General features: G+C 50.6%; 6 protein-coding genes across 6 annotated transcripts; 3 read left to right on the forward strand and 3 right to left on the reverse strand.

Moving 5' to 3' along the window:
* Nucleotides 1–1,710: 1,710 nt before the first annotated feature.
* CORC01_04819 (arylesterase) lies at nucleotides 1,711–2,517 on the forward strand (the record flags this gene model as incomplete). The annotated part of the gene is made up of 1 exon (XM_022616466.1): nucleotides 1,711–2,517. The coding sequence occupies one exon, from the start codon at nucleotides 1,711–1,713 to the stop codon at nucleotides 2,515–2,517; it is 807 nt and encodes a 268-aa protein (XP_022477063.1).
* A 734-nt stretch (nucleotides 2,518–3,251) lies between these two features.
* Nucleotides 3,252–4,361, forward strand: CORC01_04820 (NADH:flavin oxidoreductase/NADH oxidase; the record flags this gene model as incomplete). Its single annotated transcript, XM_022616467.1, has 1 exon — nucleotides 3,252–4,361. One exon carries the CDS (start codon nucleotides 3,252–3,254, stop codon nucleotides 4,359–4,361), a length of 1,110 nt encoding a protein of 369 aa, XP_022477064.1.
* Nucleotides 4,362–4,558: 197 nt separating this feature from the next.
* CORC01_04821 (uncharacterized protein) lies at nucleotides 4,559–5,155 on the reverse strand (the record flags this gene model as incomplete). The annotated part of the gene is made up of 1 exon (XM_022616468.1): nucleotides 4,559–5,155. The coding sequence occupies one exon, from the start codon at nucleotides 5,153–5,155 to the stop codon at nucleotides 4,559–4,561; it is 597 nt and encodes a 198-aa protein (XP_022477065.1).
* A 1,182-nt stretch (nucleotides 5,156–6,337) lies between these two features.
* CORC01_04822 (uncharacterized protein) lies at nucleotides 6,338–6,576 on the reverse strand (the record flags this gene model as incomplete). The annotated part of the gene is made up of 2 exons (XM_022616469.1): nucleotides 6,338–6,471; nucleotides 6,549–6,576. The coding sequence occupies 2 exons, from the start codon at nucleotides 6,574–6,576 to the stop codon at nucleotides 6,338–6,340; spliced, it is 162 nt and encodes a 53-aa protein (XP_022477066.1).
* Nucleotides 6,577–6,652: 76 nt separating this feature from the next.
* Nucleotides 6,653–7,496, reverse strand: CORC01_04823 (uncharacterized protein; the record flags this gene model as incomplete). Its single annotated transcript, XM_022616470.1, has 3 exons — nucleotides 6,653–6,928; nucleotides 7,017–7,349; nucleotides 7,449–7,496. 3 exons carry the CDS (start codon nucleotides 7,494–7,496, stop codon nucleotides 6,653–6,655), a joined length of 657 nt encoding a protein of 218 aa, XP_022477067.1.
* A 2,636-nt stretch (nucleotides 7,497–10,132) lies between these two features.
* On the forward strand, nucleotides 10,133–14,995 carry CORC01_04824 (ABC transporter; the record flags this gene model as incomplete). The annotated part of the gene is made up of 1 exon (XM_022616471.1): nucleotides 10,133–14,995. The coding sequence occupies one exon, from the start codon at nucleotides 10,133–10,135 to the stop codon at nucleotides 14,993–14,995; it is 4,863 nt and encodes a 1,620-aa protein (XP_022477068.1).
* Nucleotides 14,996–17,386: the final 2,391 nt, after the last annotated feature.

Below are 17,386 nucleotides of genomic sequence, written 5' to 3' on the forward strand. Positions count from 1 at the left end.
ATTACTAGGTTACTGGGGAGGACTCGGTCAAGCAAATGAGGATGATCGATATGGCGTATGAGAAGAGTAGGTCTGGACTGCGACCGACCAGCAAAGTAGTTTTCCTTGAATACTGTGTGGACAATATTCAGGGCGCCGGGCTATAAGATGGAAATTGCGTCAACTATTACGCCGCAGTAAGCAATACACGGAAATTATAGCTATCAAGTAAAGATCTTGCATCTTCCTATTTTTGGTGCCGTGTTTGACATGGATAATTATCTTTTGACGTGCACAAGTCCTTAAAGTACGATGATGATACAGAAAGAACTACGGATGAAAATTAAGTCTGCACCGGCGCAACAATGCTGTACGTGGATTCGACCCGTTACTGATCTTACTTGTAGCCAATTGTCCAAGAGGGGCAAATTTGCCATCATTTGATTGACAAACGATGTATGACAGCAAGAAAGATAGTTGAGCACGAACTGAAAAAATGCCCGTCATTCATTCATGCCCTCCTGGCCTAGCCAAAGAGTGGGACCCACCATCGTCAACTTCGGCTCAGGCTCATACTTTCATATCCAGGCTCATACTCCTATAAGGCACATACTTCAATGTTAGGCACATACTTTCATTACTTCAACCGTTACTCCAACCGTACTCCAACTGAGATTGATTTGAATTGGACTCTAGACTCCACTCATCTTTTGATTTGAAATCAGTAAATTCATAATTCTTGCACACGCACTATACCTTGGCTGGACATTTGTCTGTACGAGTGGAAAAGAACCGCAGGCTGAACGATACGGACTCCTTTATTCTTCACCCCGACTACATTTGTATATCCTCAACCCCCCGTATATTCGGTTGGAGCTTGAACGAAATGCTCTTTCTTTAAGCTTAAATCTCTGTGGGATGGGTAGCGGAAGTGCAAGAAAGTGAGCAATGTTCAAGTCCGCTTTTTGATTGCCGACTTGGTTCCGGATGTCAGGACTGAGTTGATATGAGTGCTTTCAAATTGGGTGCACCTTGATCGAATGCACCTAATCGCCCTCATTTGGTATTGCCGAGTTGGATGTCTTCATTTGAATTTTTTCCACAAAGAAAAGAAGGAAAACAAAAACGAATTGGTTAAAAACTCCAGACGTGAAGTTCTGCCAATCGCTGCTTTTAGTCCCCAAATTCCACGTGATAGGACAAGTTCGGATAGCCGGAACACTAGGGTCTCACTTTTTCAACAATAAAAGAAGATGTGACAGAGGACTTTTGCCGTTAATTGCAATTGTAATAATGGAAATTCCTGATTGTCATACTTACATGTGCAACAATTGACATGTCTTAACATCACTGGTAGAGTTCGAAGCTCACTTTCTGGAGGGGTTGGTCGGGCATTTCTCCAATTGAAAATGTCCCGGTCAAGCCGAACGGTGCAAAGTGGAATACATCAGGGATACAACCAACAGATCGAAATAGTTTGGATGATCGGTGGACTTCGACTGGGGCACTTCCGAACCCAGCCGTTTGCGCCAAACCCTTGGGTAACGGGCGGGCGCTTGGCATGCCGTCAAAAACGTGGCTTTTATCAACGACGCGCTGCACAATAGTCTTGACGTCATGAAGCAGCGCCAGCCACAAAGCGCAAGACTCATAAAAGTCCCGGCAGTGTCCCCCGAATCAGATCACTATGATTAGCAGAGACAAATTTCTTGGCAGTCCAGTCAACCTGTTATGGATTTCTTCAAGCCGCCCATCGTGCTCATCCATGGCCTGTGGATGACTCCTCTGTCATGGGAGTACTGGATACCATATTTGGAGAAAAAAGGCTTCGAAGTCCACGCCCCGGGCTGGCCGGGTGTCGACGGCCGAACGCATGAAGAGATCCGTGCGGACCCGGAACCGATATCCCTACATCGAATTCAAGACATCGTAGACTATTACGAGACATACATCAAAAAGCTCGCGGAGCCTCCCATCATCATTGGCCATTCTTTCGGTGGTCTGTTTGCCCAGATACTCTTATCGCGAGGACTCGGGATGGTCGGGGTTGCCGTATGTCCCGCGCAACCAGCTGGAATCATCTATATATCACCGAGCACCATTAGAACGGCGATGCCCATCTTCACTCACCCGCTGCACTCAGACGCTACCATACCAATCTCCGAGACTCACTTCCACTACTGCTTTGGCAACCTTTTGACGGCTGACGAGAGCAAGAAGTTATGGGAGCGGTACTGCATACCGGCAGATTCTCGGGTCTTGTGGCAACTGGCGACAAATGTGACGGCTGGGGAAGCTGCACCCCATTATGTCCAATTCAATAAGCCTGACCGGGCCCCCTTGTTACTCATAGGAGCATCGAAGGATCACATCGTGACGGCGAGGACCGTTAGGAAAGAGTTCAAGGCGTATAAGGGACCCGCGCCAGTGAAATACAAGGAGTTCAAGGGGATGAGCCACGGACTCATCTTCCAAGATGGGTGGGAGGAAGTTGTCAGTTATGTTCTTGAGTACATCAATAAGCATATTCACTCATAACATTGGCGCAAGTCATGATGACAGATAGATTTAGACATCTGGAGGGAGCATCACTAGACCAGCATACACGGGTTGTGGTTGAACAGCAGGAGTTAGTCTATTGTACCCTTAATTATATACTTACTCTTCTGCTTGTATTCTTGGAAGTCTTATTTGTAGGACTACCCAGCTTGGCATGACACTGAATGAGCAGTTGGACGCCACAAGAAAACGTTCGCACATCACAAGACAGAGGTTCAATGAGGCATGGATTAGCCATCTTCACCTCAAGACCAACTACTGACCAAGTGGAGTTAAAATGGGGATTCCACCACTGGGTATTTCTAAGCAAGGTTTCGAACTCCGTATCCCGTTTCGACCCCAACGGATCTTGGAGTATTCTTCACCAAGGACGAGATATCATTGGCTGGGCTCTATCGAAAGTCTCCAACACCATACGCTTTTTTGCAAATGCTCCGACAGCTTCCATCCCAAAACCCTGGTCCTGGGCCGCTACGCCAAGGGGCAACACACTGCGACCTACCAAACAGATGCTAACCTCCATCTTTATGAATCCACAGTAGCAGAAAGGATGACATGGCGGCGCCTGCTTATCAAGAGCAGGCCGCCCGGTTCAGGTTGACGGTTCGATAAGATCAATTTAGGGGCCACCTTTTTCAAGCTCATCTCTATCGTCTCATCCGATACCCATCGAAACTCTCTGTCAAGATTCGATTACCCCCTCAGTCCAAATCATGTCGTCCAAGCTGTTTCAGCCGCTCAAGGTCGGCCAGTCCCAGTTGTCACACCGCGTGGTGATGGCGCCCCTCACCCGCTTCCGCTTCGACGCAGACCATATCCCGCTCGACATCGCCCTCGAATACTACACGCAACGCGCCGCCGTCCCGGGAACCCTCATCATCGCAGAGGCCGTGCTCATCTCACCAGAGCACGGCGGCTTTCCCAATGCGCCGGGCATCTGGAACGAGCGACAGATTGCCGGCTGGAGGGAGATCACGGATGCCGTTCACGCAAAGGGGAGCAGCATCTTCGCCCAGCTCATCGCACCAGGTCGCGCCGCCGTCGTCCCCGTCTTGGAGAAGGAGGGCGGCCACCCTCTATTGAGTTCCAGCGCCGTCCCGATCGGAATCGAATCTCCAGTTCCCAAGGAAATGACGGCCGAGGAGATCGCGGCTGCTATCAAGGACTTTGCGCAGGCTGGCAGGAACGCGATCGCGGCTGGTTTTGACGGCGTCGAAGTCCACGGCGCAAACGGTTATCTCGTCGACCAGTTCCTTCAAGACACTTGCAATCAGCGCACAGATCAGTGGGGTGGAACCGTCGAGAACCGCGCGAGATTCCCCGTCGAGGTCGCCGCTGCGCTGGTCGAAGCGATCGGCGGCGATAAGGTTGGATTTCGTATCAGCCCGTACAGCACGTTCCAGGCAATGAGGATGCAGGATCCCGTCCCTCAGTTCTCTCATCTCGCTCAGAAGTTGAAGGAGCTCAAACTTGCCTACCTGCACATCATCGAGTCTCGCGTCAACAACTGGGAGGATGTTGAAAAGATGGAGGGTATCGAGTTTCTCTTGGAGATTTGGGACAACGTCTCGCCCGTTCTGGTCGCGGGTGGATTCTCTCCCGAGCTGGCGCAGACAGCTGTCGACGAGGAGTATGCCAAGTGGGATGTCGCTGTTGTTTTCGGCCGTCATTTCCTGGCAAACCCGGATCTGCCATTCCGCATCAAGCATAGCCTGCCGCTGAATAAGTATGATCGGGAGACATTCTATACGCCGTCCATTCCGCAGGGTTACATAGACTATCCCTTCCACCCTGCCTTCAAGCCTGGTAAGCCGTTGGCGTAGAGCAACAATATGAGGGCATGACGATTCATGACAGATAGAGTTAATGAAGAACATAGATAACATTTGTGACTCTCCTATCGTGTCCTTTTTAGCCTGGAAACGCGTCTATGTTTGGGTATCTAACAGTGGTTGAGTAATAATGGTCTTGCCCTCATCTCCGATTCTCCAGAATACGACCAAATAATGCCACCAAAATCTCATTGCAGTGTCTTTGGTGTCAACGAATAACACCAGTGGTAAATGTCCGGGTCAGTGGCCTTCAATTTAGGTGTAGGAATCTTTGCAATCACATCCATGTTGAAAGGCAGGTTCTCGACGTCGAAGCGGCAGAAGGAATAACTCAAAGATATCCAAAGACCAGCATCGGCCAAGTGTCGTCTCACGCCTTCTGCCATCCTCAGCAGCGGCCCTTCACCCCCACAAGACACAGCGTCCGCCGTGCTTTTGTCGATGATCAAGTTGTACTTTTCTGACAATTGAAGTTGAGTGACGTCTGCCACGAGGTAGCGCATTTTCACGTCACCGAATACTTGCTTTTCCAGCATCCGGCCGCGATCAATGGCCAGAGGCTCGAAATCGACATTGGTGATGTTGTTAAACCCTCTTTGGCGGATATGGTTCTGGAGGTCGCTCGTTCCAAAGCCTAGCTGGAGGATGCGCGCCGAGTTGTCCATGCTGACGAGGTAGGGGTCCACGATCGACATGAGGGTCGCGGAAGGGGTCAGCCACTCAAAGTTGGTCTCGGATGCGAAGCGTTCGCCCCAATAGCTTTGTTTGTCGAAATCCACGGGCATGTTTTTGGCCGCACTGGTGCTATGCAACTTCAAAGGTCGAGAGGGTGAGCGATCCGTAAGACTGAAGGTATACAGAGGCAACCAAGCGGGCGAATCTTACTCATTTCGCCAGATCCGGGTAAAAAGAATTTTAAATGCCCACATTTACAGAGCCTTCAGAGCTCCATGTGACATCATTTTTTTAGAACATAACACCATGTGGCTCCGCTTGAACAGTGCGTTCAAATCCTTGCTCGGAACCTGAGTAATGCTGATAACAATCATTACCCAGCGATTGTGTGCTACTAACACCCCGGTCTATTACGGATATTTACCTCAGTACTCAATCTTTAGCAACAAGACGATGCCCCATATCTTTCAACGCTTCTTACATGTTCCTTTGGAAACCGAAATTCTACAATTCTTTAGCCTGCGATTCGAAAATTTCGTGAAAGTTGTCGTATTCTTCCCCATGCTCAGTCTGAAGATCATACAATATACCGGTCGTTCGACTCTGTCTGATAAACCACGGACCTCTCTCTCGACAGCTTGCATCAAAGGCAGCAGAGGCAGCCTCAACGACGGATCTTGCTCGTGCTCGTTTGCCCGTCAAATTAAATGCGATGACTGCGGCATTTTTAATACAAATTCCGTCCCCAGCACCTAGATGCGGCGCAGACACATGTGCTGCGTAGTCGAGGACGCAGACGACCCTTGGCAAAGGTCCAAACAGGATGATAACCCGCATCATACTTACCGCGGGATCACTGAGGGAACAGTTGTCAACCCATAGCCATTTCCAATTGGAAGGATTGATTGTGGGTCTGCTCTATCGAGAACCTTCAACCGTTGAATAGCCGTTTGTAAACCTGATCTGAAGGCTTTCAGGTCGCCTAATGTCGCAGGAAGTGTGAGTTGAGTGCCGCTTGGCCACTCAGACCACTTTGCGCTATTGGAAGCACCGAGTCTCCAGGCTGAGGAGTATCGCGAGGACCCGACGACGCAGCCGGGATTCGACACAGTGACGAGGTTGGTCAGGGACGGCTACCTTTAGGTGAAGCTAAGCCGGCCGTACCACATTAACGACGTAAGTCCGGGGAACTTGTATGTCGAGTTTCTCGTGCGTGCTTTCGTCAATGCGAACGAGTACTTGGTGTTGTGGGGCAGTAATTGGCCGCACACGCCGCCTATGAAGGTCCGGACTCACGAGAAGGCGATGAGGGAGACGCCGTTTCTCGAGGTGGTTGATGCGGCGTGGCTCAAAAGTCTGAGATCATGGCCCTCGGACTGCTGATGATTCAAAATCCAAGCCGAATATTTGGGTGTTGAAGATGAGTCTTTCAAAATCACCAGACGGTGGTACAAATGAAGACAAAACGGTGATAAGAAACTTGGAGAGTCGAGTGCCTTCTACTCATTTCGTCTTGGAAACTGACTCGCATCTTGATACTGAGCAGGAAACATACAAGAAAACCTGTCTCCAATGAAAATAGCTACATTAATTTCATGTCAAGCCAATCATGTGTCCTTTCTCACACTCTTGATGAGGTCTCCCATCGAAGCTCCCCTCTTCAGCTCCGCGAACATTTTCGAATCTACTTCGGCCCTTTCCTGGCACAGAGCGACCACCTTCTCGACCAGTGAAATAGGAGTGACCACGACGCCATCGACATCGCCCACCAGAATATCGCCAGGGTTAATCCACAGGTCCCCCTTGAACTGAAGCGGCACGTTGACTCTAGAAGCGCGGGTGAAAGTGTTGGATCCAAGGATCGAGGTGCCTTGCGCAAACACCTAGACAAAGCCATTAGCCCATGATACCCCGGCCAGACCGATTCTGCAATCGGCCATTCCCTTCACCGAGAAGGAGAGAACAACTCACGGAAAACCCCATCTCATTGTGTTCTCCGACGTCTCGCACCCGGCCATCAACAACCGCAGCCTCCGCGCCGAGGTACTTGGCCCTCGTGGACATCAGCCCGCCCCAACACGCCGAAGGCAGGCCCTTGGGCTGCTGGATGTACATGATGCCACCCTCTTGGTTGTGGTCGACAAAGTGCTTGTCCAGCTTGGGCGCCGCAGTGTTGCTCATCTCTACCATCTCGACCGTTACTGCGGGGCCGAAGACGCGTCCCGACGCGCCCGGCGAGAACATGCGGATCCCGTCCAAAAAGCCGCCCTGGGGGTATTTGAGCTTGACAAGGGCATCTCCAATCTACGTAACGCGTCAAACATTGTGCGAAATTGGACACAAGACAGGAAAAGCCGAGCGACACCATGACGTTAGGGACCTCGGTTATCGCAGAGCACTTACGTCACAGGAGGTGAACTTGCGGAGGGCTTCCAGAGCGCGGGTGGACATTGCGGTGTTGGATTGAGTATTATTCAGACGATGTAGTACAATGTAATTCCAATGCTAGGTATGACACTCGAGGTTTGCCTGGCGACCGATTACGTTGATGATGTGGCTATCAACAAGTGCAAGGAGCATTCCATGTCGAAATTCTCGGCCACGCCTCCGGCCTCCGCGACGCGGGGTCGCGGGCCAACGCCGAAAGCTCGGACCATTGCCTGTCATCGGCGGGATTACTCCGTCCGATGATGGCCTTGTTTCCTTGGAGACATCTGGTCACAGCATGCAGTGAGAACTATGAGGCAGCGAAGTTTCAGGGTCACGGAATTAGAGCAGTGGAAAGAGGAAACTGGAATTCAATGAGGTTGGGTTAGAAATGCAGTTACTGGGTTGCTAAAACCTCTCTAAGGGTCACTATTCATTACACCAGCCACTGGGAGGAAAAGAAAATAAGCCAACGAATTGGCTTTGGATGCATGTGATAATGGTTAGATTCACTTATTTTGAGGGCCTTGCAATTGATTATGGGATGGCGTTTCGTGGGGTTGTTTCTTCACGTCGATGACTATCAAATGTTTCGGTCTAGTTGTGAATCTCGGTCAAGGGTAGACCGATGTGGGCCCTAACAAGCCCACAGCAACAATCGAAGGAGAGAGTTATACGGACCAAAACTCCATGTTACTTACTTTGAGATTCTTTCAATGCTTGTCAAATGCCGAGGCTTTCCTGGTCGTCTTTGATGACTTCCTAAAGTCATGTTCTTAATTGAGTCGGCTGATGTCTGGATCTACAGTCCGGTACAAAATTGATGACAAAAAGCTCGCCCAAGATGGGTTTACACTGATCCCCACCTGATTTGAACAGATAACCTTTCGATTGATCCTTGACTGGAGTCGAACGCGCTACCGTTGCGCCAGAGGACCTTGTGATGATTTACCCACACATGATGATGGGGCTGTGGATGCCAAGCGCCTCGCATGGAGGCGATTATGTCGATCTCGAATGGGACAAAATACCAAGAAGATATTTAGATGCCGACATCAATATGTACGACTTACACTCAAATACCTTGCCATACACCATTACTAGTTACCGATATCAAGTCAGGTCTTTGGCATTAACATGATCACCCTTCCACACACCAACCACGCCATACCGAGCAAGTGCAACGACCAGGTTTTGGCCAAATTTGGCACGGGCCGCTATGGCTGGCCAAGGTCTTCTGAGCAGTCAATCCAGGCTGTCAGACTGCCATGATGCTGACTGCCGGCTGTTGTATTCTGTGACAAAAGTCATCTTTATTACAAGTCGATACTGCAATCCAATGTGTACTGGTGATCAAGTAAATGCTTTCGCCCGGTTGAGGTTTACGTTTCACATTTTGTGAAAGCTGACATCTCAATCGACGATGAAGATTGATGACATTAAGAGAAACGTACTGCTTCACTCTGGGGAGTGCTCGCATACGGCTTTTACATCATCTCACCATCATTGAATGCAAGACTCCCATCGCCTCCTTTATGGACCCAATCGAACTATACAGTCATCAGAACTAAGCAATTCGAGGAAAACAACTAATCTACAATATGATTTTGAACGATGAGATGCATTGGCCAAACAAGAATCTGGCTCACTGTATCCTCCTGTTGATACAGAGAGCAAAAAGCAATGTTGAAAAATGTTGAAATTAACTCACTGTCATTGGATATTAATCAATCTTAGGCATCCACGACGCTAGACGACACAATGTTGGATCCCAATCAAGACCCAAGTTCCAATCATGATGCATTAATTGTGGTGGTTCCGTTGGTAAAATTGGCTCGGCAACACCCACACAAGCTTTCGCGGAGCCGGATACCCGTCGTGAGACAAGCAAGTCGGGCGGTATGTAAAGATGAGCGATTCCCAAAAGGGCTATTAGGGGTCAGCATGCAGGAACTGTGCCTCTCCAAGCTTCAGAACTGAGCATGAGACTAATGCCGTCATTGGCGACATTGGTGGCTGAGGAATCTGGCAGTGATATACTAACCGAATTAGGCAAATAGAAGTTCACACCAACACAGACTAGCCATGCACACATGAGCTCCAGGCTCAACGAGACGGGTTGACGCACGTGTAATCAAGAACCATCCTTCACATCGGAACCTGTCCAATGAGACTCGTATGCCACATTTTCAGCGCGATTCTGCCTCCTCTGGTCCCTGCCTGAATTCCCCTACTGCCTGCCCGTCTTACCCCAGTATTTTGGGGTTTTCTCTCGAGCTGGTGACGCACGCAGCGATCGGGCCATACGAAGCCTCTTCAATGTCCCAAAAGAGTAAATGTCAGGGAGGCGTTCTCGCTTAGCACGATGGCTGTTGGGCAGATATGTCTGCATCGCTTAGCCCTGTTGCGATGCTGACATGGAGGTGTTGTCCTTGGCATGAAGTAGTCACTGAATCCAGTTTCTTGATCTGCGACCATTCATATATCTTGTGAGACGACGACGATTCTTCTTGGAACACGTCAATTATTCGCAAAACGATACCCTTCCATTCTCTGTGCAACCTTCTGCAACTGTGGACCGTAAAAGACAACGACGTTAACCCTCACGATCAGACTCCAGACATCATCGACTCTACGCTCATTGGCTTCCCGATACTGCCATGGCGGCACCCAAGTCCGCATTCTGGCGCCAAGTCGGTGTTCTCTCGACCAAAAACTTCATCATTTTGCTCGCCCGCCATCCCGTCTCGACCATCTACACCGCGATCCTCCTTCCCATTGTACTTACAGTGTACCTCGGCATTGGCAAGAACCTCAATAGCCCCCAGAACGACTTTGGCCTTGCCGAGCCTCAACCCATAAGATCACTGCGAGATGGACTGGCAGCTTCTGGCGGCTCGCGTGATACGGTTGTTCTCGTCAACAGTAACCTATCAGGGGGCGATATAGACCGTGCCATAGCGACAATCTCGGCGCAGGTCTCTGCGGCTGGCAAGAATGCAACCACCATCACGAACTCGTCTGATCTTGGGTCTATTTGCCGCTCTTCTTTCCGAGCTACGACCTCCTGCTACGGCGCCGTCGTGTTCCACTCTTCTCCGACCGAGGGCAATGGGGGTCTTTGGAACTACACCCTGCGCGGGGACGGAGCCTTTGGGTCATCCTTCAAGGTTAAGAATCACGATAGTGACATCCAGGTGTACACGCTTCCCCTTCAACATGCCGTCGACTCCGCCATTGCCAGCATGAACTCGACAGATGCTAATCCGTCGCCTCTCGAGAACGTTCAGGAATGGGGGTTCACGGACGAGACAGAGGAAGAACGGCAGGCCAGTGTCCGAAGGAAATATCAAAAGACCTTCGTCGATTACCTAGCAGTCTCCTTCATCCTAGCGCTGATAGGCGTCAGCTACCATCTTCCCGGCCACGTCGCAACGGAACGGGAGAAGGGGCTCTCTCAGCTCATTGACTCCATGATATCCACACGCTACGACTGGGAAGCACAGGTCATCCGAATGTTGTCAAATTTTTACTCTTTTGCCACAATCTACTTCCCAGGCTGGGTCGTCGCATCTGTCGTAGCAAGGAGTATGATCTGGAGAGAGACTAGCATCGGCATTGTTCTTGTCTTCTTTATCTTGGGCGGCCTGGCTCTCACTTCGCAAGCCATTCTCGGCGCCACTTTCTTCAAAAAGGCTCAGCTCTCTGGTGTCATCAACTCTTTGGTTTATGTTCTCTTGGGTGTTTTGGCACAGGCGTTGCCTAACCCAGGCACCGGCGCTGTTGCTGTCTTGAGTCTCTTATTCACGCCATGCACTTTCGTCTTCTTTATCAGATCAATGGCGCGATTCGAGGGCGAGGGACAACCGATGAATCTCCTAAAGACGCCTCCGGGAAGTAACTCAACCCTTCCGGGCATTGTGATCTGGATCTTCCTGGTTATGCAGTTCATCCTCTATCCACTGCTTGCTGCTTATGTTGAGCGTCGCATCCATGGTGTGGGTTCCGAAAGTCGCAAGATCTATAAGGGCGACGGAGCCCAGCCACAAGATGCCGTGGCCATCAATGGGCTTACCAAAATCTACCGACCGAGTCTGTTACGCCGGCTTTTCTCCTTTGTATCCAAGCCTCGTGCTCCCACAGTGGCCATCGACCATCTAAACCTGACGGCAAAGCGAGGACAAATCCTTGCTCTCCTCGGTGCCAATGGAAGTGGCAAGAGTACGACCCTCGATGCTATTGCCGGAATCAGTCGCTTCAACCAAGGTAATGTCTCCATTGACGCTTCTGCTGGCATCGGCATCGCTCCCCAGAAGAACGTTCTCTGGGAAGAGCTCACCATTGCCGAACACATCACAATCTTCAACCAACTCAAGTCTCCGTGGAGTATTGCGAGTAAGGAAGATTCCAACCGGCTGATCGACTCCATTGGACTAGCTACGAAGCGCAAGTCTCAATCACGACATCTCTCTGGCGGACAGAAGCGTAAACTCCAGCTTGGCATGATGTTGACCGGCGGTAGCGCCGTCTGCTGCATCGACGAAGTGTCCTCTGGCATTGACGCCCTTTCGAGGCGGAAGATATGGGATATTCTCCTCTCTGAACGCGGCAAGAGGACTATCATCCTGACAACGCACTTCCTCGATGAAGCTGACCTCCTCGCCGATAATATTGCAATACTCTCCAAGGGAAGTTTGAAGGCGGAAGGATCGTCGGTGGCTCTAAAGAACGCTCTCGGGGATGGCTATCGCATCAACGTTTTGAACGCGAAAGATCTCAAGAATCCTCCGGAGGTGCACGGAGCTACGGTAGCGGCGTCGGCGAATGCCATCATCTACACTGCGCCTTCGTCGAGTATCGCCGCCAAAGTCATCCGAACTCTCGAGACTCACAACATTTCGTTCCGCATCTCAAGCCCGAACATCGAAGACGTCTTCTTGAATGTCGCCGAAGAGGTCCAGGGAGAGGGGCCTCGGTCGATTCACCAGGACAGAGCCCATGGATCCATAGACTCCGGAAAAGGCTTTGCAGAGAAGTCTGTTACGAATGCCGAGGATGATTTATTGGGGCTTCAGTCCGGTCGTCAGACAGGCTTCCTGGAGCAGACGCCCATTCTGGTTCACAAACGCTTCACTCTCCTCAAGACTAATTGGATACCATACGCCATAGTGCTTCTCGTACCCATCATTGCAGCAGGGATAATGCAGCTCCTCGTCGCTGATGAGAGTCCTGCTAGTTGCGACTTTGCAGACTTCAGTCGGGCTTCGGTGGAAGGCGTCGATGATTACAGAAAAGCCCTCGATGGTGCCCTCGTTGCTGCTGGCCCTTCTTCCTCCTTTTCAACCTCATCATTTGGCAACTTATTTGGTTTCTTGCTCCCGGGATCCAATAGTCCCACAGAAACCGTTGATCTGGTACAAAGTGCCACCTACGACAACTTCAAGCAATACATCGAAAACAATCGCAAGAACGTCACCCCTGGCGGTCTCTGGACCGGAAGCCAGGGGACTCCTTCAACAATTGCCTATCGAGCAGATAATGAGGAGACAGGAGCAGTTCTCGCCGCTGTCATTGTCCAGAACCTTTTGAGCACCACAAAGACGAACATCAGCATTGCGACCACGTACGCCCCTTTCGACAGCGTGATTTCTTCTTCAACGTCTACCACGGTTCAATTGGCCATCTTCTTCAGTATCGTCTGTTCAATCATTCCGTCTTTCTTCGGCCTGTATCCGAATCGAGAGAGACACAGCCACGCGCGTGGCCTGCAGTACTCCAGCGGCGTGCGATCGCTATCTCTCTGGACCTCTCATCTCATCTTTGACTTTGGGATCTTCTTTTTCCCTCTCCTAATCGCTGCGATCATTCTCGCCGTTTCTTCGGACGTATGGTACGCTTCAGGCTATCTATTCCCAGTGTTCTTGCTGTACGGCATCACTTCCATCCTGCTGTCGTATGTCGTTTCGCTCTTCACGAATAGCCAAGTCGCAACATTTGCTGCCATCATGGCATATAACAGCGTCGGATTCGCAATCTATCTCATCGCATTCCTCTACATAGTCACCTTCTCCCCGTCCAATGTCACGGATCGCAATGTTCTGATAGGGCATTACACTATCTCCGCCTTCTTTCCTGTCACATCGGTCTTCCGGGCCCTCCTTATCGGCCTCAACACTTTCTCACTGGCATGCTCTGCCACCGGGCTTGGCTATCCAGGTGCAATCAAGGGATATGGTGGTCCGATCCTCTACCTCATTCTGCAGGCCATCCTGCTGTTCTGCATCCTTCTCTACCATGACAGCGGGAACAAGCTACCGTCGTCCCTCAAGGGTAACAGGAGCCCCAAGGCCGGAGTCGAGCCTGTACAGGAAGATCCAGAGGTTGCTAACGAGCTTTTACGGGTCGAGTCATCTACCAACAGCGATGGACTCCAGGTCAAGCATCTGACAAAGAAGTTTGGCAGCTTCACAGCGGTAGACAACGTTTCCTTCGGCGTGCGCCACGGAGAAGTCTTCGCACTCCTGGGGCCCAACGGTGCCGGAAAGTCAACAACCATCTCGCTCATCCGTGGTGACCTTCAGCCTAGCCGTAACGGCGGCGACGTTTTTGTCGAGCAAGTTTCGGTCACCGACCAGAGAGTTCTTGCCCGCTCAAACCTGGGTGTCTGTCCACAGTTCGACGCAGTCGAGTCCATGACTGTCCTACAACATCTCCGCCACTACGCCAGACTCCGTGGAATCTCCAATATTGAACAGCAAGTTCGAGCCGTCGTGCATGCCGTTGGCCTTGATGCCCATGTCAATGTCATGGCGCAGCACCTATCAGGTGGTAACAAGCGCAAACTCTCCCTTGGCATCGCCCTTACAGGAAACCCATCAGTAATCCTGCTCGACGAGCCATCTTCAGGCCTCGATGCTGCTGCAAAGCGTGTCATGTGGCGAACGCTCAGTACAATTGTTCCAGGCCGGTCAATCCTCCTGACAACCCATAGCATGGAGGAGGCCGACGCGCTTGCGCATCGGGCTGGTATTATTGCCCAGCGCATGTTGGCCGTTGGTGAAGTTCAACAGCTGCAGAGCCGTTTTGGAGATTCTCTGTACGTGCACCTGGTCAGCCGTAGTGCTCCACACGCGACGCCGGAAGAGATGGATCGCATGCGGACGTGGGTTTTGCAAATGTTCTCTTCCGCTCGCATTGAGCCTGAGACGTATCACGGTCAGATGCGGTTTTCAGTCGCGGCGTCGGATGTGCTACAAAGAGCACGCCAGAGCCATCAAGAAAGAAGCACAACTCAGGGTAGAGAGAGCCGAGAGTTGAGTGCGATTGGGCAACTCATCGTAATGTTGGAGGAGAACAAGGATGCTCTGGGCATCGAGCATCACAACGTCAGTCCAACCACTCTCAACGATGTATTCCTTTCCATCGTCGGGCAACACAATGTGCAAGAGGATGGTTACCGAGCAATAGCGGCTGAGAGTGGAAGGAAGAAGATCAATTGGCGGAAGATTCTCCTTGGGTTCTGATCAACTCTTTATTCGGTAGGCCTTTGTGGATTGTTTTAGTATAGAAGAAGCTTAAGAGGATTTTGAGCTCAGACCGGTCTAAAAAATAATACTATGACTTCTCGTTCATTTGCTTTTTTCAGTGAAATTAGACCACTCGATGTGTCTCATGGGCTCTGTCAATATGGAGCTTAGCAGTTGAAGCCCGCTGTTGATTAGCGGAAGTAATTGCGATAAGCTCCGTGGTTTTACGTGTATATCTGCGCTAGCTGACGTCAACTCAAGTCAGCAAATAATGGCAGATCTCAGGTCCATGTTATCATACAACTGGGGAGGAGTCGAAGCTCCGGTTAGATCACGGGGTCCATCGTGGCATTTTGTCAAGTGGGCTTGACTCGCTTGAGATTCACAAAAAGACACAGGGAGATCATTCTATCGTTTGACTATTCCCATGTGCACTTACCTAACATTCCCTACGACTTGGATGACCAAAGAAACCTCCACTTTTTTCTGGCTAGAGCACATAGGCAATTGGGGCCATGTATTTTGTCACCCGAGTGCCTATACGTACTCTTGTGTATACATGTAGGGTTTGCCATCTCCGTGCCACTTGAAAAGTCGCAATGCTGGTCAGGGCCGTTAGGAATGTCTCCCACGCAACAACAGCTATGTTCGTCCGGGTTGCCCTGAAATAAGAAACTATGGACATGACTCCCCGGCTGGTTGCCACAATCAACCAACTAGAGCCGGTTGTCAGAATGTCTGAGGAGACTTCCAGAGGAATATTTGCTCCACTTGGAATAATTGACATTGTTCTGACGTCAAGGTGCTATAATGATACAGGGAGGTGAAAATCATCACGAATCGGCTTTACCAGCTCTCCCGCAAAGCCCAGTATTCAGTGAGCAGATTGTCCGCATTAGCGGTGACGCATTAGCGGTGACCCGTGCATAAGAAAGCTGGGTCTTTGCGTCCGTTCGTGTGAGAAGAATCGAGGGTTTGTGGGTACCCGCGTGTGCCGTGTTAAAGGGAAATCGAAACCTGACAGAAAGATCCAAGGATATTGGGCCCGGGCTTCAGCAGGAAAGGCGATCACTCGGCCGACCCGCGGTATAGATTCATGGCCGACCGAGTGCAACCCAGCCTGCGTCATGAAAGAGAGGTATTACGATACTTAAACGACGAATGATATCTATCCAGACGGGAATGTGCGCTATTGCCCCCTATATTATAGGTTAGTGAGGTCGCACAGTCATGAGTTCCTTTGTCAATCATAGTCCACACCTTAGATACTGCCGGAAGTTTTGCAATGGAAGGCGACAAATTGCTTGAGCTCTAAACTATAAACCATCCATCTCGACGGCCATGTTCATATTTCCAAAGTGTTAACAGAGTGATCTCCCTCTAAGAGACTACCATAACGATCTTGCAGGCTTCGAGATGCACATAGACACTGACGTCGATAATGGTGGCCGCCATGAATCTGACGCCGCCGCGGCGCAAGCCTCTCGGTTCGGTCAATCAAGAAGCATGCTAAATAGCCTTAACACTCGAAGGGTAGACCTTGTTGGAGACTGGATGAAAGTCGCTTCCCCGAACTTGAGAATCTTATACCGCAGTCAGTAAGCTGGTCGGACCCGGGGTTGGGAAAAGTAGGTCCAGCCCACAACGATTCAGCCTCGGGAAACTTTATAAGTTCAGAGACTGACCGCGCTCTTGCAGAGCCAAGAAAGCATATTTCTGCGATGTGGTGCAGAAACAGAAACTCTACCCCGAACCTTGTTGGCTGAATGGTGGCCGAACCTTACCAAACTCAGCGTTCATTCATCTGCTTTTCCATGTTTCTCACCCTGTGCGCGTTCCTCATAGAAGAAAGCCTCACCTATCTTGCTTATACTGTCGTCAAATTTCGTGGCAAAACTTACCTCTGCGACAACGTTGCGCCTTTAGTAGGCCCATCAATCATGAACTTGGCCAACGAGACGTGATGAAGTCGGATATCAAATACGCGACGCAAACGAGTTCGTATCTGACCAGATGAAGGTTGGCGAAGCTGTCTACGACTTCGAGGCGTGGTCAGTAATCACCATCAACCCAGACGCAACAGCTCTTTTGCAAGAGGCAGTCCCAATCCGCAATTCCTCATGCGAACAAACAGATGCCATCCAAATCATCGCCATGTCTGGCCGGGACTCGTTCATACCGGACAGCTAGTCTTGCCGAATTTCACTTCTTCCATGTCAAGTTTGACAGTAACATTCGCAAGATATGGGGTGACGTGACAATGGCCCATGACTTCCTGGCAAAGGAGACTCTGCGGCAGGCCGTGAGTGCCGTCAATCCCGGTGTGTCACCTTTGATGGTGGACCTTCGGCCGTTTGGGCCGGCGGCGGCAATTTGCCTTAACTTTCG

The sequence above is a fragment of the Colletotrichum orchidophilum genome (assembly GCF_001831195.1).
Source record: "Colletotrichum orchidophilum strain IMI 309357 chromosome Unknown Scaffold_32.1, whole genome shotgun sequence".
NCBI classification, from domain to species: domain Eukaryota; kingdom Fungi; phylum Ascomycota; class Sordariomycetes; order Glomerellales; family Glomerellaceae; genus Colletotrichum; species Colletotrichum orchidophilum.